Source organism: Canis lupus, chromosome 17, assembly GCF_011100685.1.
Source record: "Canis lupus familiaris isolate Mischka breed German Shepherd chromosome 17, alternate assembly UU_Cfam_GSD_1.0, whole genome shotgun sequence".
In the NCBI taxonomy this organism is placed as follows: domain Eukaryota; kingdom Metazoa; phylum Chordata; class Mammalia; order Carnivora; family Canidae; genus Canis; species Canis lupus.
In genome coordinates, this window is record NC_049238.1 from 34,762,480 (window position 1) to 34,789,467 (window position 26,988).

A 26,988-nucleotide genomic window follows, 5' to 3' on the forward strand; every position below is an offset into this window, starting at 1 on the left:
CCCCGCCCCCCTCGGCCCGCCCAGGCCCCGGCCCGCCCAGCTCGCGCCAGCTGGAGGCCGCGGGGGCGGGCGCCGGCGCCTTCCTGCGCTGCCCTTGTATGGTGACCCGGAGGCCGGCCCACGGGTACTTAAGCCGCGGCGCCGCCCGGGGGCCCAGAACACTAGGGTCGGGGCAGCGCGGCCGCCGCGACAGCCGGGAGCGCGCGGGCACGAAGACGCGCAGCGACGGAGGCCGGGGGAGCCGGGGCGGTCGCCATGGGGCTGGAGGCGGCGCGCGAGCTGGACTGCGCGGCGCTGGGCGCGCTGCTGCGGGAGCCGCGGGAGGCCGAGCGCACGCTGCTGCTCGACTGCCGCCCCTTCCTGGCCTTCTGCCGCCGCCACGTGCGCCACGCGCGGCCCGTGCCCTGGAACGCGCTGCTGCGGCGCCGCGCGCGGGGCCCCCCCGCCGCCGCCCTCGCCTGCCTGCTGCCCGACCGCGCGCTCCGGGCGCGCCTGGCCCGCGGGGAGCTGGCCCGGGCCGTGGTGCTGGACGAGGGCAGTGCCTCGGTGGCCGCGCTCCCGCCCGACGGCCCCGCGCACGCGCTGCTCGCCGCGCTGCTGCCGGAGACCCGCGCCGGGCCCACGGCCGTGTGCTTCCTGCGAGGTGAGCGCGGCCCCCCGGCCCCCCGGCCCCCCCCCCCCCCCCCCCCCCCCCCCCCCCCCCGCCCCGCCGCGCCCTCCCGGCTCACCGCCCCTCGCCCTCCCCGCAGGCGGCTTCGACGGCTTCCAGGCCTGCTGTCCCGACCTGTGCTCGGAGTCCCCCGCCCCCGCCATGTCGTCTGCCGGGGTCGAGAACAGCCGCTCTGACGCCCGGGCTCCGTCCTACGACCAGGTGAGTGGAGACCGAGACCGAGCGGCCTCCACCGCCCACCCCCTCCTCTCTGCGGGATGGGCGCCTCTGGGGAAGGAGGCTGCCGCTTGTGGATTCCAGCGGCCTCTCCTTGTCCACACTCACCTGTGTGCGTGGGTGTGTGTCCCCGCAGCAAATGGGAGCACATCTTTGTGTGTCTGGTGTGGGCTGCTCCTGTGCGCCTCTGTGAATCCGTGTCTGCAGCATATTTGGGGCTTTGATGGGGAGGTGTGTGTTTGTGTGTATCTCTGTGTCCCCTCGTGTCCTCATATTCCAGAGTGTGATCGTGGTCAGGACAGACCGAGGGCTCCTCTTGCTGGGCAGCCTGCCGTCTGTCCCCCCGCCGTACTCAAGCCCTCCAGGCCTGGGCTGAGAAGACCTCCTCCTCATCATCCCTTTTCTCCCACCGGTACAGGGCGGCCCTGTGGAGATCTTACCCTACCTGTTCCTGGGCAGCTGCAGCCACTCCTCGGACCTGCAAGGGACTGCAGGCATGTGGCATCACAGCGGTCCTCAACGTCTCCGCCAGCTGTCCCAACCACTTTGAGGGCCTTTTCCGCTACAAGAGCATCCCGGTGGAGGACAACCAGATGGTGGAGATCAGTGCCTGGTTCCAGGAGGCCATAAGCTTCATTGGTAAGAGGGGGAGCTTCACCCAGGGACCTGAAGGGACACCCAGGTGAGGGGACTGGGGCACCTGTCACCTCCCCTGCCTACCTTCCTGGCTGACCCCCTCTTGCCCATCTCCCTCGCAGACTCCGTGAAGAACAGTGGAGGCCGGGTACTGGTACACTGCCAGGCGGGCATCTCACGCTCTGCCACCATCTGCCTGGCTTACCTGATACAGAGCCGCCGCGTGAGGCTGGACGAGGCCTTTGACTTTGTCAAGCAACGCCGGGGAGTCATCTCCCCCAACTTCAGTTTCATGGGGCAGCTACTGCAGTTTGAGACTCAGGTGCTGTGTCACTGAGGCAGGGCCCCACCATGCCGGCTCCAGTTCAGGGAAAGCTGCCCTCCCCTGTCCCCCTGAAATTTGAAAAGCCCCCAAGTGGGGGTGCTGGGAATGCAGGAACTCTGGACTTACTCACCTGGTGCTCTTCTGCTGGGTTTGAGGGCTGGCCCTTATTCTGGGGACCAGAATGGAGGGCATGTCTGCTTCCCCTCCCCCCCTCTCTTCTGGCAGAAACTAACTGGACTCTACACCCATGGATTCCCACTGGTCCCAGCACCATGTTGAGGCCCTTGGCAGCCTGAGAGCTCCAAGGAACAAGCTGTGACAACCAGGAGCCCTGTCTGGGGGGTGGTCCACTACAGGCCCGGAGCCTGAGCCTTGTACTCCTGGGGAGCTGGGCATCAGGGAAGTGATGTGTCTGTTACGTCCGGACCTCTTGCTTGCATGCGTGCACATGTGTATGTGTGTGAGCATTTCACGCCTGTATTGGTGCTGGAAATTTTTTTGTGTTCAGCTGACATTTAACACTCCCTCCCCCACTTCCTCCCAGCCCTGTGGGCGGGGGTTGGAAACTTAGCACTTTATATTTATACGGAACATTGAGGATGTGTCAATAAAGTATTGTTTTGTTTAAAAAACAATTTCTCAAGCATCTGGTCTGTTTCTTCATCAGACCTCAACCTATCCTTGTGCCTGAGGAGTAGAAGGAAGAAGGTGCTCGTGTGAGCTCACCTATAGGAGGTGCCCTCCTGGGCCTTGTCACCTTTTGTTGGTGTCGTAGCCCAGGCAGTGTTCCATCTCTAGAGCTGAAAGAGGAGGTTTCTGGGAGGCTGACTCCAACCTCGTTTCTGTTACTGGCGTTCGATTCTGTGGGAAAAAGCTTGGGTCCATGGCTCAGACTGCACTTCCTTTTTGGGACATGGATGGATATGCATGTGTGTGCACCTGTGGGTGTGGCTGTTCCCATGGGTGTGGGTGTCTGCTCTTCCTACTGAGCACACGCTTGCATGTCATATGCACCTGAAGGTATCTGTGAGTGTGCCTGTGTGCATGGCTCTTCCAGTGGCTGTGCATGTGCATGCTAGGCCAGGCCTCCTTTTCCCCACGGTAGGGCAACACAACTTCTCCCCATCTTCTCTCACTTACCCAGGCTGGGCCCCCAGGCCTTGGAATGCCCATTTGCACTGGGGCTCATGGCAGCCCGTGTGCCAGAGTTCCTTCTTGTCCCCAGAAGCCATGTGGCTTGGTGTTTGGTATGGAAAACATGTCACCAGGGGTGGGTTAGTTGCTCTTTACATCCACCCAACTAGCATGTCTTTTTTTAAAAAAGATTTTAATTATTTATTTATTCACGAGAGACAGAGAGAGAGAGGCAAAGACACAGGCAGAGGGAGAAGCAGGCTCCCTGTGGGGAGCCCGATGCGGGACTTGATCCCAGAACCCCGGGATTAAGCCTTGAGCCAAAGGCAGACGCTCAACCACTGAGCCACTCAGACATCCCCCAGCTAGCATGTCTTGATTGAATGTTGGGTATTTGCCTGGCATGGGACTGTGCCGTCTGGGGAGGCATGAATCACGGGTCCAGCCCAAGCCAGAAGTGGAAGGGGTGCATGATGAGGCTGCCAGAAACGGGTGTTGTGATTTGCCTGGGAGCAGGGGTGCTGAGGTTCTTGAGGTCAGCTCTTGGACAGCTCAGCCAGCTTCATTCGGCCTCCACTCTGATGCTTCTGGCCACTCGGAGTGTCATCTGGCTAACTCAGTCCTTCCAAAGTCAGCTCAAGGGTCACCCCTGCAGAATGCTGGCTCTTCTTCATGGCATTCTGTGTGCCTGGCAGGGTACACCTGAGGGATGGAGTCTGATGGTTAGGAGGCCAGTTATTCTCCCTGCGTTTCAGTTTTCTTGTCCGTAAAATGGAGTTTTATCATTAGCCCTTGCCAGTTAGTGTATCTAGAATGACACAAATCAATCCATTAAGAGGCTTAGCCTAGCACCTACACATAGTAGGTGCTCAGGAACTGTTAGCCACTGATGGCTCGTGAAGTGAAGGTTTTCAGGTGTGTACCTGTACGTCTCAACCAGGCTGGATGCTCAAGAGGGCAGAACCTATGGTTTGCTCTGCCCTCTGTACCCAGAGTCTGGCACAGGTCGGCACTCATTTCAACAGGCAGGTGAAGGATGAGCAGCCTGCCCCCAGAGCCTTGTTCCCCCTGCTGTCTGGGGGTGGGTGAGCTGCTCCCTGGTCGGAACTGAGCAGAGCCGGGCTTGCTATCAAGGCTTTCTGAGGACCTGAGTGGGCTTTGTTTGGACCTGCCAACAACACTTAGCTTGAGGGGTGGGAGTGGAGGGCATTGGGGGCTCTGAGTCATCAGGGCCTTCTCATCACACAGTTCCATGTCACCAACAGCAGGACTGGTGGCTGAGGCCTTGCCCACCCCATCCTCACCCCTACCCCATTCTTTCCACCCACCCACCACGCCCAGCCTCCCCTACATGTGTTTTTAAGTCTTTTTTAAAAATTTCTTTTCTTTTTTTTTTTTTTAGAAGAGAGAGAGCAAGCAAGGGTAGAGGGAGGGGGGGAAAGAGAGAGAGAGAGAGAGTCACAAGCATACTCCACATGCAACCCAGCGCCAGGCTTGATCTCACCACTCTGAGATCATGACCTGAGCTGAAATCAAGAGCGAGATCCTCTACCGACTTAGCCACCCAGGTGCCTCAAGTTAGTTTTCCAAACAAACTGAATTTCTCTCTCCTTCCTTTTTATTTATTGCTTAAAATTTTTTAAATTGTGGGGCGCTTGGGTGGCTCAGTTGGTGGAGAAGGCTGCTCTTTATTTTAGCTCAGGCCATGATCTCAGGGTCCTGGGATGAGCCCCAAGTTGGGCTCCATGCTCAGCAGGGGGTCTGCTTCTCCCTCTCCTTCTGCCTCTCCACCCCCGTTCATGTTCTCTCTCTCTAAAATAAATAAATCAGTCTTAAAAAAATTTTTGAGTCGTGGTTAAAAATATCCAGTAGGCCCTCCTTATCCAAGGTTTTACTTTCTGTGGTTTTATTTGCCCCCAGTCCACCAAGGTCTGGAGGCAGATGATCCTTCATCTGACATATCACTGGAAGGTCAGTAGTCGCCTAACCCTCTTTGCAATGCCTACAGCATGCATCTCACTTCATCTCATCATGTAGGCATTTTACATCTCACATCATTATAAGAAGGGCAAGCTCAATGCATTAAGATATTTTGAGTGAGAGAGAGATCATATCCACATAACTTTAGTTACAGTATTTATTAGTTATTAATCTCTTACTGTGCCTAATGTATACATTAATATCATTGTTTGTATGAAAAAATAGGGTTTGGTATTAACCACAGTTTCAAGCATCTATTGGGGGTCCTAGAATGTATCCCCTACTGATAAAGGGGGACTACGGCATAACATAAAATTTGCCATCTTTACCATCTTTCTAAAAGTAGGTTCTGTGCCCAGCATGCAGCCCAACTCGGGGCTTGAACTCGCAATCCTGAGATCAAGACCTGAGGTGAGTGTCCCATTAAGTGGGACACCTAACGCATTGAGCCACCCAGGTGCCCCTTATCTTTACTATTTTCAAATGTACAGTAATGTTAAGCATATTCAAGATTTCCAGAACTTTTCTATCTCGCAAAACTGCAACTCTATACCCATTAAAGGACAGCTCCTCGTTTCCCCCTCCGCCCAGGCCCTGGCAACCACCCTTCTACTTGTTGTCTCTGAATCTGACTATACGCCTCATATAAGTGGAATCACACCATATTTGCCCTGTTGTGAAGGGCTTATTTTGCTTAGCATAATGTCAAGTCAAACTGCATTTCTTTTTTTTTATTTATGATAGTCACAGAGAGAGAGAGAGAGGCAGAGACACAGGCAGAGGGAGAAGCAGGCTCCATGCACCGGGAGCCCGACGTGGGATTCGATCCCGGGTCTCCAGGATCGCGCCCTGGGCCAAAGACAGGCGCCAAACCGCTGCACCACCCAGGGATCCCTGCATTTCTTTTTTAAAAAAATATTTTATTTGTTCATTTATGAGAGGCACACAGAGAGAGAGAGAGAGGCAGAGACACAGGAAGAAGGAGAAGCAGGCTCCATGCGAGGGGCCTGATGCAGGACTCTACCCCAGGACCCTGGGATCACAATGTGAGCCGAAGGCAGATGCTCAACCACTGAGCCACCCACATGCTCCTCAAACTGCATTTCTTAACTCAGAATCTGTTTCTCTACCTCAGCAGATTATTTATTATTTTACCAAGCTTTCATCTGAAGTGGCCCATCCATAAATTTTTACATACATTAATACCCTGCCTGGGCAGCAGGGGCATCTCTCTGTTCTCTCTGTGATTCGGACTCCTCTCTTTTGAGAAATGCTGGATTCCACGCATGGCAGGATGCTGAGAGGCATTTGTGGACAGTAGCTGGTGACCCTACATCGGCTGTCACTTCCCTTCACTGGGCATTGGTGAGGGAGGTCCCCAATCCTTCACCTCATGATTTAAGTCCAGGGGGCCCCCTTGGTGACCAAGTATTGAGAATGGGCCTTTTTTAAAAAAATTTATTTATTTATAATAGACACACACAGAGAGAGAGAGAGAGAGAGAGAGAGGCAGAGACACAGGAGGAGGGAGAAGCAGGCCCATGCCGGGAGCCCGACGCAGGACTCGATCCCAGGACTCCAGGATCACGTCCTGGGCCAAAGGCAGGCGCTAAACCGCTGAGCCACCCAGGGATCCCCGAGAATGGGCCTCTTGAGAGGCCAAAGAGCATAGAGGAGGAGGAGTATGGATAAGGAACTTTAGTTTCTGGATCTGTGAAATGGGGATAAATGCCAATTTTGTAAGGCTGTTGTGGGGATGACAGAGATAGTGTGCATGCAAGGGTCTAGGTATCCAAAAGTTCCTCCTCTCCACATGGCAGGCTTCTCTGGGGTGCTGGTTACGCCGGGCGTTCAGTGTGTAAACTTTTCCTGATCCCTGCACTTGTGATTGTCCACTTTCCTATATGCACACTGAAGTAAAAGCTTATAAAAACGAGCGACCTTTTCCTCCTTCCGCAGACAGACTGGCGGTGCCTCAGGGTCTCAGGCAGCTTTTCCCTTTTCTGAGTGTGTGTGGGTGGTGGTGGGCAGGAAAGGGGTCTCCCCATGTTGGAGCATCAGGTCCATTCCAGCTCTCCCCTCAGCACCCTTCTGTGATGTTTCTCTGCCCCCTGGTGGTGGGAGAGGACGGCAGAAGAGGCACACTCCCAAGGGGTACCCTCCGTCCCCTGCAGACTGCTTTGTTCCTGGCTTCTCACCTTCTCCCCACTTCAGCCAGGCTGGGAAGGATTTGAACAGGGTCCGGAAGGCTCCGGCCTGGGCTGGGGGTGGGGGACACAGGTAGGGGCGGGCAGGGCTCCAGGTGGAGTTGATTGAGACAGGGCTGCAGGTGGAATTGGTTGGGGTGGGGTTCCAGGTGGAGGCTGGAGAAGCTGCTATTTAAGGGGGGTGGTGGTGGTGGTGGTGGTGGTTGGCCTGTCCCTGCTGGGTGTTTGTGCTTCTGCTTGCAGCGGGGCCCGTGGGGACCACCGGACAGCGTGAATATGGGAGGCCTCTGGCCTTGGGTGATAGGTCTGCTCTGTTTGCCGGGTAAGTCGGGTGCTTTGTCTTTCTCTTCTCGAGTTTTGGCTCCAGCCCACGCCAAGTGCCTGTGGGTAGAGGCGAGCAGGGTGTGGCTGGAGCCCGCAGGGATCTGAATTGATCTGAATAGCTCAGAGAATGGGCTGCGGATGTTCCCAGAAACCAGTTCTGAGGGGCGCCCAGGGGAGGCCTCCTGAAGACCCTGAAAGCCTACGGCGGCGTCTGGCAGGAGGTGGCCCCTGTGGTGCTCCGGATGTCCTTGTTCTGCTGGCGTGCCAGGCTTGCCCAGCCCGAGTCTGTTTTCTAGAGGCTCGGGCTAAGAGGGGAGGCACAGGACAGGGTCCAGGCTACCTGTACCACCTTCAGTGTTGTCATCCGGGGCCTCTCCCTGCCTCCCTTCTGCTCCCCTCCCTATCTCATACACACAGCTAGCTACTCAGGCCTGGGGCTGCTTTTTAGAACCCAATGTTGGTCCGCTTAAAGGAGCTCCTTCCTTAAAGTTGTCTAGGTGTTGTCACCATCTGGGACTGAGGGGAGGCCAGGCTACTTTCTGGAGAGCTGCCTTTGTCAAGGGCCTGGCTCCCCCCTCCCCCATGTCCTGTTGTCCTCTCTCACTAATGAGGGCACTTTGGGCCTCATGTGTATGCACCTATCTGGGCCAGGTCTGATCCTAGGAGCACCCTCAGTCTCTAGCTCCCCAGAAGCATGTGGAACCAGCTTCTCAGAGGACCTCAACCCTGAGGAGGAGACCCAGACGTCCTGGGACAAGGACATCCCTGCGATTAACCAAGGTGAGGTCACTGTGTCTTCTTGTGGGGTGGAGGGGCTCTGAAATTGTCCCTGTAGTGTGGTGAGGACCATGCCGAACATGCAGATGAGTAGAACAAGCTGGAAATGTGCCAGTTTACTGGGTTAGCGGTTCTTAGTTCTATGGACAACTGTTGTTGTTTTTTTTTTTTCTTAAGATTTTATTTATTTATTTGAGAGTGAGAGAGAATGAGCATAAGCAGGGAGGAAGGGCAGAAGGAAAGGGAGAAGCAGGCTCCCTACCGAGCAGGGAGCCCAATGTGGGGCTCCATCCCAGGACCCTGGGATCAGGACCTGAGCCCAAGGCAGATGCTTAACTGAGCCACCCAGGCGCCCTCTGTGGGCAATGCTTAAAAAGTGCATATTTCTGTATCCTCCCTACTGGATTGTTACTTTTATCAGAAGTGAGAAAAGCTTAGGTTTTAAAAACTGGCCTGATAGAAGTATGGGTCTTTGGGCTGCTTCAGGTGGTGTTGAGCTAAGTCATTAGTGGATTGTGTGAAAAGATGGCAGCCACCTGGGGCAGGATTGTGTGCAGGTGTGAGGGTGTGAGCTGGGGGGGGGGGGGGGTAGACCAAGCAGCACGAGGCCCCAAGCCTCCCTGAGTGGGGATCTCAGCTGAAGATAGAGAATGTATAGATAACCTGGGATGAAGCTGTGGGGGGTGGAGGGGGGGAGACTGGACTTTGGGGGGGCTGGAGCTGAAGTGTTAGGGGGACCAAGGGGTGACCTTGCCTGGAGGGATGAGGATCTCCCCACACATAGTTCTGCCCTTTCTCTGGGAGCCCCAGCACTGGGGAGCGGGGCAGGGCAGTGTGCTACCTTTCGGTGACTGTGACTGGTCCAGAGGTGCTAGAAGCCGTCTGAGGCTCTCCCGCACTGACTTTTCAGCACCACGGAGGATACCCCGGCGGGGCTGTGGGAGGCCCAAGAGCTCTCCACGGTGCCCTTTACAGGGAAGCATAGGCCACCCGCAGCTGCTGGGAGTGCTGGCTGCTAGGGCCTCACAGCTGAGGGCCCTTGGCCTGGTGGGATCCCTGGAAGCTACCCTCCCCTGCCAGGGCGACCCACAGGGACTGCCTTAGTGTGGAACAAGTCTGGTGCCATCTGGGGTCCAGAGCTCCTGGGGGATCTGGCTGAGGCTGCAGTCCAGCAGAGCCTGGGTCTTCCCCACTTCCCCAGCACCCCCTCAATAAATCACTCGCAGGTACTTCCCTGTTTAGGCTCTGCATCTAGGGAGCCCAACCTAATGTACCTTCAGGGCCAGACCCTTTTCTAGGGTTCCTCGTAGGGCTGACCTCTTAGTAGCGAGGCTGTGGAGAAGGGCTGCCAGCTGTGGCAGAGATGGAGGCTGGAGAGAACAGTAGAGGTATGCTGGCATGGGGTGGGGGTTAGTGGGGAGAGCCAGAGGGCCAGGCTCGTGGGAGCAGACCCTGCCCTTCTGTGGTGGTGCAAGCTGGAATTGGTCACCTGTCACTGTGAGGGCCCCGAATACCACACAGATAGGTAGGAATTAGATGGAGGATGGTGGTGAGGAAGGACAGGAGAGCCCAGGGTATGTTCCCAGAGTGGGGAGGCGGGGATGACCTAGGGGATAGTTGGAAGAAAAGGCCGATCCTGATTAGCAGAGAGACTCCAATGTAAAGGGAAAAATTGGGACTGGATTTGCATGGGTTAGAGGAGCCACGGACTGTGCTCTAGCAAGAGAGCTGTGATTGGGCTGAGAAGCCTCATGCATGTTTGTGGACTGGAGACTCTGAGGGGCCGTGTGACTTGCCTGAGGTCACACAGCCTCCAGGCCCAGGGAAGTTCCAGCTTCAGAGTCAGGAAGGATAGACTCTGGGCCTGTCCCTAGAGTCTGGATTCTGGGGGGGGGGATGGGCTTACCCACATCCCTCCCTTTCTAGGGCTCATCCCAGAGGAAACTCCAGAAAGCAGCTTCCTCCTCGAGGGGGATATCCTTCGGCCAGTGAGTGTGAGCATGTACACAGAAGGGTGTGAATAATTTCACAGATAGCATGAGAGGCCTTTGAGTGTAGCCTCTGGTGTCATGGGAGCGGGATATGTGAGGAATCGATCTCTGTGGCTTGTAGCTTGAGAGAGCTTTAGCTTTTTGCTAAAGTCATGGTGAATATTCTAGAAGGAATTAGCCAGACTGAATGGGAGGGAAGGTAACATCTGCAGTGGTATGGCAGTCAGCCTGGGAGGGCTTCCTGAAGGAGGGAGTTTGAGCCTTCAAGATCCAGCAGTACTCTGTCCAGGGGAGGTGCTCAGAAAGTATTGGAATGAAGAGCTGAGCACAGACTGGCAGAGAGGCTGGTGGGGCTGTGGGGAAGTGGTGGTGGTGAACACTGGGGGTGGTAGCCATGGTCTGGGGAAGTAATGCAGGGGCCCCGTCCTGGTGGGAAGTGAGGGGTAGAGTCAGAAAGGGAGAAGGCTGATGGGAATTGGGGTGACTTGCCAGGGAGACAAGAATGCACTGTGTTCAGGAGAACAGGGCCATCTTTTAAGACACTGGGTGGCAGAAATATCTTCCTGAACAGGACAGCTACCTGGTGAGAGCAAGACCATCCTGCTGTTTGGAGGTGGCCCACTGATGGCGCAGCATGAGGCTGGGCTGAAGAGCCAGGGGCTGGGCTGGGGGTGGTGGGTGGAGCAAGGCCCTGTTCTTGGTCACCCAGTGAGGACAAAGGAGTAAGAGCAGAATCCAGTAAAACCCGTGGTAGCCAGTGGGGCAGGACCCACTGGGGTGCCATAAAGCCTCTGCTTCAAAGGGTTTTTTGGTTGGCAGAAGAGTTGAAAAAGGAGTTGCTAAGGCCAGGAGCGTCACCCTAACATCAGTGTTACAAGGACCCTTCCTGGTCTTTGGACATTCAGGGATGCTTGGCTGACTGCTGTGTTTCAGGAAGGATGGGGCTGCTGCTGGAGCTCTGAGCTTTTCTGAACCAGCATCCCCCCCCCACCACCACCAGCTGGTGCTCCTGTCAGCCTCTCTAGGAACAAATGTTTTGTTCCCTTTGACAGAAGTAAGTTAGTTTTCTTCTGTAGAACAAATGGTCCTGCTGTGTATCCTGACTCTCCTAGCAGGCCTGGATATCCCACCCATCTGTCCCCCCCCCCCCCCCCCCATACCTGCGTCCTGCTTCTCACATCTTTAGGGTTCTTGTGGCCTGAGATGTGGCACCTCTGGGGGGCAGGAAGCTTGGCTGGCCTGTGCCCAGGGGTCCCTGAGCCGTCCTCTCTCTTCAGAGTCCCTTCCGGCTGTTTTCCACTACCAGCAACAAGTGGCCTAAGAACGGGGAGGTTGTAGAGGTCCCCTTCCTGCTCTCCAGCAAGTATGGTGAGTGGGCATGTGCGCTCAGTCCTGGGAGCTGCGGGCCAGCCTCTACTCCCCTCTGTAGTCTGGGCTCCTCTCTGGTCTTCTCTCCTCTGCCTCTAGTTACCTTCACCACCAAAGAGCCCTTCCACAAGAAGCCTTTATTCCTGAGGGCCCCGGGGGGCTAGGAGGGCTAAAAGCCTGGAAGAGCTGTTGGGGGTACATATAAGGACTATTGCCGGGATCCCTGGGTTGCACAGCGGTTTGGCGCCTGCCTTTGGCCCAGGGTGCGATCCTAGAGACCCGGGATCGAATCCCACATCGGGGCTCCCGGTGCTTGGAGCCTGCTTCTCCCTCTGCCTGTGTCTCTGCCTCTCTCTCTCTCTCTCTCTCTCTCTCTCTCTGTGGGACTATCATGAATAAATAAATTTAAAAAGGAAAAAAAAAAAAAAAAGGACTATTGCCTCTGCTTCCAGAGGAAGGGACCCACCCAAGGTTGCACAGGGCCTGTCTGGGACCCAGCTTCCCCTGTTACCCCCCCCTCCTCCTGTGACACCCAGGCTGCCCTTTCTTGACATTCTATCTTGGAAGAGTGACTGGAGGTTCCATTCCTATCCTGCATGTGGCCTTCCGAGGGGTCATAGGGCTTTGGGGTCTCTGCTGGAGGATCAGCCAGGATGTCACCTTCCCAGATAAACCCAGCCGTGAGGTCCTCCTGAAGGCATTTGCAGAGTTTGAGCGCTTGACGTGCATCAGGTTTGTCGCCTACGAGGGCCAGAGAGACTTCATTTCCATTATCCCCATGTCTGGGTAAGTGTTCCTGGGCATGTGTATGCATGCTTGGGCATGGTCACACAGTGGGGGAGTTCTGCTTTCTTTGGAGTTCAGCCTGGATTTACCGAAGCCATTGTTGAAAACCTGTTTCTGGGCCTGTCTTCCTAGGTCCAAAGCCACCCTGCCCACTGAGTGGTTTGCCGGGTGTGAGCTGGACCTAGGGTGGAGAGGGACGGGAACATGAGGTGCTTGACCCTCCTCACAAAAACCCTTCTCTGAGGGGACTTCGTGGTCTGGTGAATGGGTGTGACTTTTCTGGGACCCACTTGGCCTTGGATCTGGGTCCTGTAGGGCAGGTGCCTTACACCGACACTGGGCAAGTGCCTTAACTTCTGAGGCTCTCCTGCCTTGTCAGTGAAATGGGGATGATGGAAACACCCATTTTCTAGCTTGTTAGGGACCTAAGATCCTGTGTGAAAGCTTTGACTTGGGGACCCTTGCATGGGGATGTTCATTCAATGAGCTGCTATACCATCATTGGTGCTCCTCCCTATTCCTACATCTTCTTGCACCCCAGGCTGGGAATGGGATTCCAAGACACCTATTTCATGGATGGCAGTGAATGGACTTGGGAACTGCAAGCCTGGGACCAGCACGCAGGATAGGGACTACCTGTTGGTGCTCATTCATCCTGGGACTGGGGCGGGGAGGGGGGGGGGAGGGCGGGGAGAGTGAGAAGGGCCTAGGTATGCTCTGAATCTTGGGGCTGGTGCCTACCCATTGCTCCCTTGTGGCCCTGCAGGTGTTTCTCCAGTGTGGGACGCAGTGGAGGGATGCAGGTGGTATCCTTGGCACCTACCTGTCTCCAGAGAGGCCCAGGCATTGTCTTGCATGAACTCATGCATGTGCTGGGCTTCTGGCATGAGCACTCACGGGCTGATCGGGACCAGTACATTCGTATCAACTGGAATGAGATCATCCCAGGTAAGCCAAATCGTGTACAGCACAAACTGACCCTGGGATCCTGGGGGTAGAGGACATAGGCCAGGCCTGAATTGCAGGCCCCTTCCAAAGAGGTTATATAGCTTTCCCACCACCTACCTGTCTACCATGGGGGCAGGTGGGGCTCCTGCTTCTCTGGAGACCTGGAGGTGGTCCAGATACTACTGCTCTGGGCTCCAAGCCTTCCATCTGTCTGCCCATAGTCCTGCCTGAGCTAGGGCATCACTATATTGCTTTGTGTCACCTCTTTTTTTCACAAACACAGCCAGTTACCTGAGGATGGAGTTAGTGGTATCCTTTTATGCTTGTTCACTGTGTATTCAACTAGCAGTCCTGCATGTGCCAGACATAGCTGTGTGGGGGTGGGGCAGGGGCTGTGTTCCAGCGGCAAAGGTTGAGCCGAGACAGGAGCTCTAGAAGTAGTAGGCTGTGTATGCCAAGTGTCTGATCCTAGAGGCTGAGGACAGCAGAGCAGGGGCTCAGTCCTTGTGAGATGAGCACTGATGGGCATATGGGACAGGAAGTGTGGGGAGACCACATCCTTGAAAGGTGGGCTGTAGCAGAGCTGACGCTGGCTTGTGGAGTGGGCCACTGTGTTGGATGCCAGTGAGCAGGAACTGTGTGCTAGGTGTGGCACGGAGTGCTGGGCATCTGATCTCCGTAATGGTGGGATCTCTCCCTTGTGGGGGGACAGCCAGAGTCAAGAGGTGAGAATAGAGACAATTGGCTCATGAAGGAGGGAAGCAGAGGAGATAGGTGATCAGGAGTTTGGTCTGGGGGAATGTGAGGGTAAAGGGGAAGGTTTGGAAGGCTTCCTGTAAGCAGAGAGCTCCTGGCGTGAGCACCTCTGCTGCTGTTGTGGGTGAGCCAGGTGAAGTGGATGGGGGAAGGTACTCAAGAGACTAGCATGCATGGGGCCCCGGAGAAAGGGTGTCTTGTTAGGGGGACTTAGCTAGCACCTTATAATGAGACAAGGGATGAAACTTGAGATTTGAAATTAGCCTAAGGAAAGGGGTGATAATAGTGACTATACCCTGAAAATAAAGACTATAATCCTTCCAAGTGCTCCTGGAATACTTGGGAAAACATACCATATGATAGAAAAACTTCAAATTTGAAAAAGTTAATTCAAATGTTTTGATTGTGATATAAAATAAAAATAACCAAAACAGTCTTCTACTTAGGAGTTTTAAAAAACAATCTTTTCTTCTAGTTCCAGGGTTAAAGAATTACAGGAATTCTTAAAACAAAAACAAAAACAAACCCAACATACTAGGACCAATGGTTCCCAGCTAACACAACCCTCAGGGAAAATGTGTAGACTAAAATACTTATATCAATAAAACAAAAAAAATTAAGCATTTCAATCTTCAAGAAGTAAAGCAGGAGAGAATAAAGTTAAAGACAGAAATTAATGAATTAGAAAACCAATAGCACTCATAAACTGAAATGGTTTTCTTAAGCAATTTCCCCCATTAAGAATGAAGAAAAATGAGAATACATCGGTATTAGTTATGTACAGAACAAATTGCTAAGATATACAAACTAATAACCATAATTCGTGTGTGGGGGGTGGGAACTCAGAAGGGGGATAGAGTGGGAGGCTTATTATAGATCAACAGTTTTTGACTTTTGAACCAGATGAATATGTTGCCTGTTTAAAACAGTTTAATATCTTAGGGGCTTTTAATAGAAAGGATTAATAATTCTCTAGAGGCAGGTGTGGAAGAGGCTGGCTGGGCCTGGGAAGGTTGGAGTAAATACAGAAGGTGTATCTGTCGTTTGAGGCTCATTGTGAAAGGCAGGAGAGCAGCTGAGGGAGGGAGTCTTGTCCCTCCCAGGCCTAGGGGATCCTAGTGATGGGGGAAAAAGTGGGTGTCCTGGCCAGTAGAGAAGTGTTGAACTCAAACCTGGGAAGTGGGTGTGTTGGTCAGAGGAACAAGGTGGCTTGCTGCTAGGGAGTGGGAGTTCAATGGCAGGTGATGGGCTAATGGGTCTCTAACGCTGGATTGAAGGGTCGGTACTTTATCTCGCGGGCAGGGGACATTGAAGACCCCGAGTAGTGTGTGACTTGGTGGAAAGTATAGGTTCTACAAAGATAGTTGCAGACAGATAAGCTTGAGTGGAACAAGTAGAGTGAACTCTTTAGGAAGCCATGGGGTTCCTGTGCTTCCACATCAGCTAGTGGAGGTCTGGATCCTTCCTGGAGAGAGGAAGAGTAGGCAGTGAAGGCACAAAGGAGATGGGGACCAGGGACTAGTACTTGGTTGGGGTGGGGGGGACACATCTGGCTATGATTTGGACCCCTCAGCTCAATAGGTTACAGATTGCTGGAGGTCCCTGATCACTCCTCATTCTCCCTGCCCTCTTCCCCAATCACTAAATTTTGTGGGTTGGTTTTTTTCTCTCCCAGGCTTTGAAATCAACTTCATCAAATCTCGGAGCAGCAACATGTTAGTGCCCTATGACTACTCGTCAGTGATGCACTATGGGAGGTGAGGGTCCCCTCTCCTTTTCTTCCTTCCTTCACTGCCCTGCCAGCCCCCAGTGTGATCTGGACTCTGGTCCCCACCTGCTGGGTTTCAGGCTTGCCTTCAGCCGGCGTGGGCTGCCCACCATTACACCGCTCTGGGCTTCCAATGTCCATATTGGCCAGCGATGGAACCTGAGCACCTCGGACATCACACGAGTACTCAAGCTTTATGACTGCAATCCAAGTGGTCAAGGCACCCATGGGAGAGGTGAGTGATGGGGTGGGCAGAGTGATGGGAGGAATCTAGAGCAGGCTCCTATGTTGAAGTGGTGTCGATAAGGATGAAGAAGTAGAACTGAGGTTGCAGAGGTGAGCAGGGCAAAATCATCAGGGGTTTACTGCAGGAGATGTAGAAAAAGCATTTGAAAATTCTCGTTTATGATTAAAAACTCTAAATAGGAGTAGAGGTCACTTTCTTAACTTTAACGTGGGGGTCTACCAAAAACCCAGAGCAAAAATCACTTAATGTTAAACTGCTAAAATCGGGATCAAAAGCTTTTCCACTATTGTCCCAGCTGTTCAGTGAAGGTCTTAGCCATGGTAATATGGCAAGAGAAATAATTCTGAGGATTGGGAAGGAGGCAAAAACTCACTACTCATAGATGATGGTTATCTACATTGAAAGCAACAAATAAGCAATGTGAATTTTATCTCATTCTTTAAAGACTTATTTGGGAGGGGAGAGGCAGAGAGAGAGAATGAATCTCAAGCAGACTTCTCGCTGAGCCTGATGTGGGGGTTGATACCATGACCCCAAGATCAGAACCTTAGCTGAAACCGAGAGTGGGATGCTCAACTGAGCCACCCAGGGTGCCCCAGCAATAAGAATTCTAAAAGGTAGATGTATAGGGAAGCTTGGGTGGCTCAGCGGTTGAGGGTCTGCGTTTGGCTCAGGGCATGATCCTGGAGTCCCGGGATCGAGTTCCACATCGGGCTTTCTGCATGGAGCCTGCTCCTCCCCCTCCCCCTCCCCCCTCCCCCTCCCCCCCTCCCCCTCCAATAAAATCTTAAAAAAATAAGATGTATAGAACTATAACTTCTATATTGACTATATCAATAGTTGGAAATCAATTTTTAAAAACCCATTATAATAGTAATAATGTCCCAAGGAATCAAACTGACAGAAGTTATATAAAAAGTTCTTTTTTTTTTTTTTTTTTTTAAGATTTATTTATTTATTCAGTCAGAGAGAGCGAGAGAGAGAGAGGCAGAGACACAGGCAGAGGGAGAAGCGGGCTCCATGCAGGAAGGACTCCATCCCTGATCTCCAGGATCACACCCCGGGCTGCAGGCGGCGATAAACCGCTGCATCACCAGGGCTGCCCTATGAAAAATTAACCTTAAAGATTCTTAGATTCCTAAATACATAGAGACATGTATCCTGTTCATTAATAGAAAGACCATGTAAAACTCTCAATTCTGATCTATAGATTCAATCAATTCCCATTGAAAATCCCAAGAAGATTTTTGGCAATCTTGACAAAGTGATTAAAAACATTTATATAAAAACACAAAAGGCAGATAATAGCCAAGCTACTCTGGGGGGAAAAAAAAATAGAGGGACTTGTCCTAGCAGATATCAAGATATGTAGTTTATAAAATACATTTATAGAAACATAACCCATATAAAATATATATACGTAGGCTTGAAATGATAGTATATAAAATGGCTCTATAAATGCATAGCACTGGTGCAAGGACAGACAACTGCCCATTAAAACAATGGAAAGTCCATAAATGAATCCTACTAAGAGGTGGAATTTTGATAAAGGGGCATTGATGATCATTAGGGAAAGAATAGACTAGCTGTTAAATGCCTCTAGTTATCTTTAAAAAAAACAAAACAAAACAAAAAAAAAAAACAAAAACCCAACTCCTCATGTACAAATACATTTCAGATATATAGAAGGCTTACATATAAATAGAAAAACGTTTAGGAAAAAACATAGTAAAATATCTTCAGGACCATAGGATAGGTAAGAATTTCTTAAGACAAAAGCAAATGAAAAAATTGGAAATATACTATATTTTAATAGTTGTTAACATTAATATTAATAACTATTTATCAAAAGACCATGAAAATACAAGTTACAAATCAGAAGAGAACTTTTGTAACCCATAGCTAGTTGTATCCAAAATACATAATATATATTATATAATATGCATAATAAAAAAACCTGGAAGTACAAAGTAGAAAAACAGGCAAGAGACCTAATGAGTATCTTACAGAAGAAACCAAATGAGAAGTAAACACAAGATATTCAACCTCATTCATAATTCAGGAAATGCAGATGAAGACCACAATCTTATCATTTTACACCCCTTAAATGGCAGAAGTTTACAAACTTGACAACACCAAATACTAGAAAAGAATTATGGAATAATGATCATGTTCATATCCTGACAAGAGTTTAAATTGCTATGACTGCTTTGGTAACAGCAACTTCTAAAGTTGAAGTGTGTATATTCCGTCACTTAGGTCATCTTGCATGTGCACCCCCCAACCCCAGCTCTAGGTAACCGTCCATTTACATTCTGTCTCTCTAGGTTTGCCTATTCTGGAAATTTCATGTAAATGGAATCCTACAATACATGACCTTTTGTGACTGGCTTCTTACTTAGCATTTTTCAAGGCTCATCCGTATTGTAGCTTGTATGAGTCCTTGTTCTTTTATTGTCAAATGACACTCCATTGTATGGATAGGACATGTTTGTTGAAAGATATTTGGTTTATTTCTCCTTTTTGGGTATCATGATTAATGCTATTATGAATGTTCATATACAAGGCTTGATGTGAACAGGTCTTCTCCTTTGGATATACACTTAGGAGTAGATCGCTGTGTCCTATGGTAACTCCAGACTTAAATTCCAGATTGTTTTCCAAATTGGCTGCATCATTTTTCACTCCCATGGGCAGTGTATGAGGGTTCAAATTTCTCCATGCCCTTGCCAACACTTGCTATTATCTATTCTTCAGATTATATCCATCTTAAGTGGGAATGAAGTGATATCTTGTTTTGATTTGCATTTCCCTAATGATCTCTTTATGCTTATTGGTCATCTGTATATCCTCAAGAAATCTGTTTAAATCTTCTTGCATGTTTTTCATTTGGGTTGGGTTGTCTGTTGCTGAGTTATAGGATTTCTTTGTGTATTCTAGATACACGTCCCTTATCAAACTTTCTCTCTATAGGTTGATGGTGTCCTTTGAATACTGACCTTTTTAATTTCAACGGGGGTCTAACTTCTCCATCCTTTAACAGTGCCTTTGCTATCCTAACTAAGTAGCCTTTGCCTAACCCAAAGTCATGAAGATTTAATCCTAAATCTTTTGCGTGGGACTATCCAGTAGTTCTAAGCACCATTTCCTATGCTGTTCTTTCCCATACATACTATCAAATATTATATGCTTTTTTATTTTTTTAGTTAAAAATAATAGATGTGGCAAGAGCCTTGTGGGTAACTACCATGAGTAATGGAATTGGGAGGTGGCTGGAAGGGGCTGTGGGTCAAGAGAAGGTTTATAATGATGGTAGACATTCAAGTATGTTTGGATGCTGAGATGATGACCCATTGAAAAAGGAAAAAGGATGGATTCAGAGGGTGGAGGGAAGAATATCTAAAACATTTAGGTAGGGGCTGCTCTTGGTGGATAGGTCTCCAAGAATATATCTGAGCTTCCTTGGACCTAATGAGAAGGAAGACAGGAGCAGACCTAACTTTGCATGTGGATCTTGATGTGCAGATGCATGGGCTTTGGAGGACTTTGGCCACAAAGCATGACATGAAGTCACTAGCCTAGAGGTTGGGGAGAGGGGGATGGATGTGAAGGGAAAGGTGTGATGCTGCTGACTAGGCAGCAGAAGAAACCAGTTAGAGATCCCCTGTGGGGCTGTGGGTGGTGCTGGGGCAGCTGGCAGCCAGGTGGAGGCATGGCATAGGTTAGCAACTTGGTTCTTCAGGACTGGGGTTTTGTGGGCGGGTGTGACAGAGGAAGGTACTTGAGGAATAATTGTAGTGATAATTGTAATATCACTACAATTTATAATTGTAATAATTGATAATAATTGTAATAATAATAATAATTGATAATAATTGTAGTGCCCGAGTCAGGTGCAGAGAATGGTCTAGAAGTGAAAAGGTGGTAGAGCAGGAAGACCTTGGGGTCCATGAGCTCAGTGGGGCTGCAGAGGTGTGATATTTAAACAAGTGGGCTGGATGTACAGGAGTGGGCTACCAGGCACTGAGACTTCTGCAGTGGTGGTTTCTGGTATTGCCCAGGTCTGGGGGAGGGAATGAGCTGAGGTCAATGCGACGAAAAGGGAGAAGAGTCTCTGGTTGCAGCATGTCAGCTCTGATACAGTCAGTGTCTGTTGATGGAAGACTGGGTTCCTCGTGAAGCCTTTGGTGCATGGGCAGGTGTGACAGGGGTGAGAGGCAGCACCGAGAGGGTGGAGGGGCCTGGCCAGATAACCTAGGCTTAGGAAGAGGAGTTCTACAAAGGAACAGCAACAGCCATGGCCCAGGAGTGGCAGTGAAGAGCAAGGAGGACCCGTCCTCCTGAATGCATGTGCCTGATGGTGATGGAGGGGGTTGCACATGTGGGAGAAGTTCTGTAGGAGGCGTCAAATGCGGGGTGAGAGGCATGGTGTTGCTCAGTACGGAGGGTCCTAGGAAGTATTGGGCTAGTGAGGGCCGCAGTGCTATCAGCCCTCAACTATCTGGTGAGTTGACCATCAGCAGCTTGGGGTATGGGCAGGAGGTCATGGAAGACCCCTGGGGCCTGACTTTCTGGTGGCGACTCATGAGCCAAGAGGGGAGGGAAAGGGATGGTTCAGTAGACCTTTAAGTGGGAATTGAGAATTTAGGTCCTAGCAGGGGTGTGGCAGGTTCTGAGCTGAGCTAGACCTGTGAATAAAACTGAAGATGGCTCCAGCTTTCTATAGCTGGGCCACACATTTTCCTTCTGTGATTCTGGCACATAACTTCCTGTCTTTCCTGCTTCAGGGTTCCAGCCCCCCAGCGATGCTAGGAGCCCTACTCCTGCCTCTAGACCATACCTGCAGCAGCTTCTGAAGGCATTGTTGGCACAATCTGGGAGCCCCGACCCCAGTGGCTCCAAGGCAAGAGGCCAGCGTGTGGTTGCAGTGCCCGGAGAGAGCCCCCGTAGCTGGGATCCCCCTGCGCTGAGGGAGGTGGGTGGGGAGGCCTCTGCAGGGCTGCTTCAGATCCCACCTTCCTCCCTAAACTCACAGCCTGGAGCAGGTGTTCCTGGGATTTCTCTAGAGACCTCCTGGCTGGCCCAAGTGCCCTCTGTACCCCCAACCACAGCTCCAGAAGCAGAAGACCAGCTGATGCCCAACCAGGATGCTTTAGGGAACTCAGCTCTGCCAGGAGCTCGTGTACCTGAAAGTCCTTTCAGGGGGATGCCCAGAGGTCAAGCCTGTGGCTTCTGTCCCCAAGTGGGAAGGGCATCTTCTGTCTAGAGTAGCTGGGTTGTATAACTCCTGGCCTTACCGGGCAGTACCCTGTCTTTCAGCCCCAATCTGGCTACCATCTCTGAGGTCTAGGACTCTCCCTCTGCCCCTTCCTTTTCTATATATTCTCCTGAAGGATCTAGGGGACAAAGGGGACTTCTAGGTCTATCAGGAGAAGGCAGGCCTCACAAGAGACTGGCTGTGCCTGCTCTCAACTTCTGCCCTAGCCCTGGAGGCTGCTGGGAAGGGGAGGTGATACTCTCCAGGAGACCAGGGGTCTAGAGAGGCCTGGCAGAAGCAGGTTCCAGCCCTGAAGGCCCCTGGGAATTCTCCTCTAGGGGAGTCCCAGCCCCCTAGCATGCTAAGGTACTGCCTCTAGCTCTCCCTTGGGCCTGAACTTAGGGGGAGCCTATGGCTGGGACCCGGGGAACAGCCTCACATTTCTGATGTTTGGGTGCTAGGAATATTACCCTGCAGCTGTAGCCTCCAGCCCCACTCCCCATGAGACTTTCTGCTTGCTCCCGTGCAGTGGTGGAAGGTTCCCGCTGTAGGGAATGCCGCCCTATGGGCTGGTAAGGAGGGGTGGAAGCCCTCCAGCCCTGCACAATGGGGAACTCAGCTAGAATGTGAGGCTCCTGGACACAGGATTCAAAGTTCCTCTCCACCTTGCTCTCCTGTTCCTGGGAGCCTTCCCTCATATCAGCCAGGGACTTGGCCAGAGGAGGCCCTGGAAGGTGGGAAGGGGCTGGGGAGGAGTAGGTGGGGGTTGGGGGGTGGAGGGGTCAACCTGCTGTTCTTCCTTTAGCAAAGCCCTACCCTTAGCTCCTGGCTTCCTGGGGGAAGGCTATCCCAAGAGTGAAGAAAGTCTCTGGCCCTGGGGAGAAAGTATTCTTGTGGCCTGCTGGGAGCCCCAGTTGGAGTAGGAGGGAAGTAGGAGCCTGTGTCCTTGCCCTATGGGGCCCAGTGCCTCTGATATTCTGGGGAGAAGGTAGAAATAAAATTGGGTACTTGCTCCAGGAGCCAGGTACTGGGCTACGTGTGAGTGCATTTAATCCTGCTGACCTGGGAGGGGCCCTCTGGTGGTTATACCCACTCTGGGAAACAGGTGGACATGGCTGGGGGAGCAGGGCTGAGGCTTGCAGTGCTTTGGTTCTGGGGAGGGCTTGGCCTTTGCCAGCCCCTGGGCTGAGCCAAGGGGATATGAGGGCTTGTGTGCAGGAGGCTGGAGCTTCTTGCCCTCCATCCATCTTGGGTTTCAGTCTTCAACCAGGGATTTTTCTCAGACTGAACAGGGTCCTGGTCTCAGGGATTAGCAGCAGGGAAAGGTCATGGGTGGGGAACACACTGTCCCTCTACCTCCCTCTGGACCTGAGAGTATTGTCTGGGTGAGTTTAGAGTGGGTGGGTGCTGGGAGTATCTAGCCATGTTCCTAGCATGGTGACAGCTCCCCTGGGAGATTCCCAAGCAAACATTGAGAGTGTATGTAGTGTCCCCATTTATCAGAGAAACAAGTGACTGCCTTACCACCTTAGAGACCACCTATGGATCTCAAAGTAGAGACCTCTGGTGCAGGGCTGGGCATTCTTGGTGACCACACTGGGTCAGAGGAGGTGAAGTGTTCTGTGCCCTGTGAGGCCCTCCTAGCTCTCAGAAGCTGTGCATCATTAGCCTCCATTAGGATGTGGCTTTTGGATTCTCCAAAATTTGGGTTCTTTTGGGTGGAGGGGCTGGCCAAGCCTCATGGCTCAAGGGCAAGAGTGTTTCCTCCCTCATCTTTGGGGGTGATCAGGGATGAGGCTGTCCTTGTCTCCCCCCCCCCCCCCTCCAAAAGTCACCTAGCACTACAGACCCCATTCTCCAGGCCTAGTCCACTAGCCCAACCCTGCCCCTATGGTCCAGCCTTGGCTTAGCCTCTGAAGTCCTGGAAGGGGGGTGGGGTATGCTAGGGATGAAGCCATGGGCTGTTAACTGGAACCCGGTGGCTAGCAACCCATCTCAGGCTCTCTGGCCTATTCCCTAATCCCCCAACCACCTATTTATTCATTCGACAGAATCTATTGAATTAGGTGCCAGGCTGGCTATGCTCTTGCCATTGGGATTAACCCAGTGAGCAAGGCAAGGTTTCCATTCTTGTGGAGTTTATTAAGATTTTGAAAGAGTGAGCACGAGAGCGTACAGAGAGAGGGAGAAACAGGCTCCCAACTGAGCAGGGAGCCCGATGGGGAGGCCTCCATCCCAGGAACCTGGGATCATGACCTGAACCACCCAGGTGCCCCTCTTGTGGAGTTTATTTGGGGGGTGGGAGAAGGATGGACAGTAAATAAGTCCTCAGGGATTGATAAGTGATGGGGGGAAGGAGGATATTCCTTTAGGTTGTTGGCATTTCACTGGGACCTGAATGATGGAGACTACACCGTGAAAAAAAAATCCAAGGGGGATCCCTGGGTGGCGCAGCGATTTGGCGCTTGCCTTTGGCCCAGGGCGCGATCCTGGAGACCCAGGATCGAATTCCACGTCGGGCTCCCGGTGCATGGGTCCGGCTTCTCCCTCTGCCTGTGTCTCTGCCTCTCTCTCTCTCTGTGTGTGACTATAATAAATAAAAATTAAAAAAAAAAAATCCAAGGAACTAGTCAGTGTAAAGGCCCTGAGGCAGGAGGGAGTTAAGGTATGAGTGGAGGGATGAAGTGAGGTGGAAGGAGGTGGGCAGGGCAGGGTTGGAGAGGGATGATTTTATTCCAAGAGCAACAGGGAGCAGTTGCTAGAAGATTTTAAGGAGGGAAGTGATGAGCTCTAAGCTCCTAAAAATCATCCTATGTGCTCCATGGAGAATTGACTGGAAACAGGGAGAACAGGTGGAAGGGACTACAGTTGTGCAAACCAGAGTGATGGGGTATGGAAAGGGGAAGAGTGAATGCTTTTGGAGCATGTTTTGGAGGTTGAGGCAACCAGATTTGCTATTGGATGTACAGGTGGGAACACCACATACAGCATAGAGCCCTCAGGGTAAGTGAGGGAGTGTGTGGGCTGAATGAACCTGGAGTTCAGGGCAGGAAATGTACTTCGGGGAGTCCTTAGCATCTAGAGGGAGTTATAGGCCTGGATGAAATTACTAAAGAGAGTTTGGGTCCAGAATAAAATGGGAAAAAGGAACCCTAGCACTGAACAAGGGTGCTGCAACATTAGGGCAGCATTAGTAGTGTTTTTGTGCCTTATAATTGTTGTGGGGGTGGTCCTGTATTTTGTAAGTTGTTCAGCAGCATCCTTGGCTTCTACCCACAAGATGCCAGTACCATCCCCCTTCTTTTTGTTGTGACCATCAGGAATGTTTCCAGGTACTGGATTGCCAAATGTCCTTGGAGGAGAAAGGGCAAAATAAAATCAGTGAGAATCGGCAATTGGGAATCTGGGGGAGAAAAGGAGGTTGAGAAGGAAGGGAGCCTGTAGTGTTCTCAGGGAAGGGACCAGTCTGTTGTCTAAAATGTTGCTGAGAAATTAAGACACCCTTGATGGCATGGAGTTGCGAATGACCCACCAGGAGTAGATTCAGTGGAGGACAGGGTGCAGACACCCAGTGGAGGGTTAAAGAGAGAATGTGAGGATTGGAGAGAGTGCAGTGAACACTTTGAGATAGCAGCAGCTGTAGGGGGGCACAGAGGGCTTCCTGGGGCATGGGGGTGGCCCCGGATCAGGGGAGGAGTGACAACGGAGGGTGATGATTGCAGGAGTAGAGTCCTGGAGGACAGGAGAGGGTTTGGGACACATGCAAAGGTCTTGCCCTCCCAGCAGAGATGGAACTCAGTTGTAGGTGCTGGCGGGGGGTGCGGGTCGTGAATTTCTGTTTGAGGGATTTCATCTTCTAAGTCTGGGTCAAAGTCACAGCTTGGAGTGGAGGAGGGTGTGCAGGTGAGGAGGATGAGTGGGATACCGATTCTGAAGGGGAAAGGTGAGCACACTAGGAAAGTCTGGAGATTTGTGGTTATGACTTTAAAGCAAGGCCAGTTGATGCGGTGAGTGTTTTGCTCCGGAAAAAGCAGCTGCTTTGGCAAAAGCAGGGAGGATGATTTAGGTCTGCCCAGGCTTGGGGTTTTGTCAGGTGAGGTGAGATAGAGGAGAGGGTGATGGACTTGCATTATAGAGAGCATGACTCAAGGGTCTGGGAAGATAGGGAGGATAGGGTCCTAGGGATTTGAAAGGCTGGGGCTTCTGGGGAGAGCTAGAGTGTGAAGCCCAAGTGGGCATCCTCCCTATGGAGCCCTGGCACAGGAGAATCTGGGGCCACTCTTTTCTCTCAGGCCTGGACAAGTGGCCCCAGGGCTTTCAACTAAGGTGGCATGTCTCCCACAGCTAGGGATGGGACCATTGTCCCTGTTTCTTTGGAAAAGATGGTACTAGGTCACCTCCCCTTCACCCCCATTCCGAGGGCATCCCTTAGGGACACCTTCATCTGGACACTACCTGAGAGAGGTTTGTGTTATGTCATCCACTGATGCCAGACTGCCACTCCCCCTCATCATTTAGCAATCTTGGCCAGTATTAGGGACAGAGAAAGGATGTAGTGCTCAAGTCGGGGTGGAGAGTGATACGGCAAAGCCATATGCCACCACCTCAGTACATCTGAGTGTGAAAGTGGCACTGTGTACGTGGAGTCAAAGAACATGGACATTGGGGTACCTCTTTCTCCCTGGGAGGGCGAAGGGTGAGAGGTGAGGGCCTTGGAGAGGGCTCACCAAGCACAGAAGGAACAACAAGCTCCTGAGAAGGATTGGAGATGTGGGAGCTCAGGAATGGTCAGAGACCACCACCTTCCTGGTGGGGCCAGGAAGGTGGCCCGTGCCCCTCACGGTTTTCTTCTCCTGCCGCAGGTGGCTGGGGATGCATTAAGGCGGCTCCTGCTGCTGGAGGCTCTGGGTCTGGGATTGAGGTCGGCCAGCCCTGGTGGAATGGAATGGCAATAGAAGGTCATCACCCTCCATTGTCACTCCTCCCCTGATCCAGGGCCACCCCCATGCCCCAGGAAGCGTTCTTCTAGTTTGGGAAGAGCTGACTGGGAAGCCTTGCAAAGGCCCAAGTGGGGAGGAAGGGGCAGGGGAGAGAGTCTGAGCAGCCCCAACTGCAGCTCCTTTGGGGGTCCTGGTGCCTTTCAAGGAAAAGTTGGGTCAGGAAACACAGGGCTGATGCTGACTGCAGTGTCTGGGGAGATACCCACAGAGCCCCCGGGTCTGAGTATGGAGAGGGTGAGAAAGCGGTCCTTCAGTCCTTCCTCAGGGAAGGGGCTCCTGAGACTCCTCCAGCTCTGGCAACCACAGGCCCAGGCTCAGCCCAGCCAGCGGGTGGGGGATGCATCCATAAAATCTGTCTCCAGAGAGGTAAGAGAGGCTGGTTGTCCTCTCCCACCATCAGCTCTAGGGGCACGTGGACTTAGAAAGGAGCAGAGTAGGATGGCAGGAAGCAGGGACAGCCCTGGATGGAGGAGCCCCTCCACTTCTGTGCGAGCCTGGATCGGGGTGAGACCATGTAGGCACTGAGCGGTCAGTCCCCGGTTCTGGTCTGGTTCCACGAAGATGAGCAGGCGGGAAGGCCCAATGTGCGCGCTGCCTC

General features: G+C 52.2%; 2 protein-coding genes across 2 annotated transcripts; both read left to right on the forward strand.

The window, feature by feature from the left end:
* Positions 1-255: 255 nt before the first annotated feature.
* On the forward strand, positions 256-2,482 carry DUSP2 (dual specificity phosphatase 2). The gene is given in 5 exon segments (XM_038560592.1): positions 256-643; positions 750-871; positions 1,305-1,370; positions 1,372-1,525; positions 1,645-2,482. Coding segments are annotated over 5 exon segments (945 nt in total). The 3' UTR covers positions 1,860-2,482.
* Positions 2,483-7,444: 4,962 nt separating this feature from the next.
* ASTL (astacin like metalloendopeptidase) lies at positions 7,445-22,184 on the forward strand. The gene is made up of 9 exons (XM_038560593.1): positions 7,445-7,490; positions 8,144-8,272; positions 10,196-10,257; positions 11,538-11,628; positions 12,297-12,414; positions 13,181-13,362; positions 15,794-15,875; positions 15,967-16,121; positions 20,921-22,184. Exons 1-9 carry the CDS (start codon positions 7,445-7,447, stop codon positions 21,397-21,399), a joined length of 1,344 nt encoding a protein of 447 aa, XP_038416521.1. The 3' UTR covers positions 21,400-22,184.
* Positions 22,185-26,988: the final 4,804 nt, after the last annotated feature.

Excerpts from the sequence above, each read along its gene's own strand:
- ASTL (XM_038560593.1), top strand. The coding sequence starts at position 7,445 with ATGGGAGGCCTCTGGCCTTGGGTGATAGGTCTGCTCTGTTTGCCGG. Across the intron at positions 15,876-15,966 it reads TCAGTGATGCACTATGGGAG|GCTTGCCTTCAGCCGGCGTG; the intron begins GTGAGGGTCCCC and ends GCTGGGTTTCAG. Across the intron at positions 16,122-20,920 it reads TCAAGGCACCCATGGGAGAG|GGTTCCAGCCCCCCAGCGAT; the intron begins GTGAGTGATGGG and ends TTCCTGCTTCAG.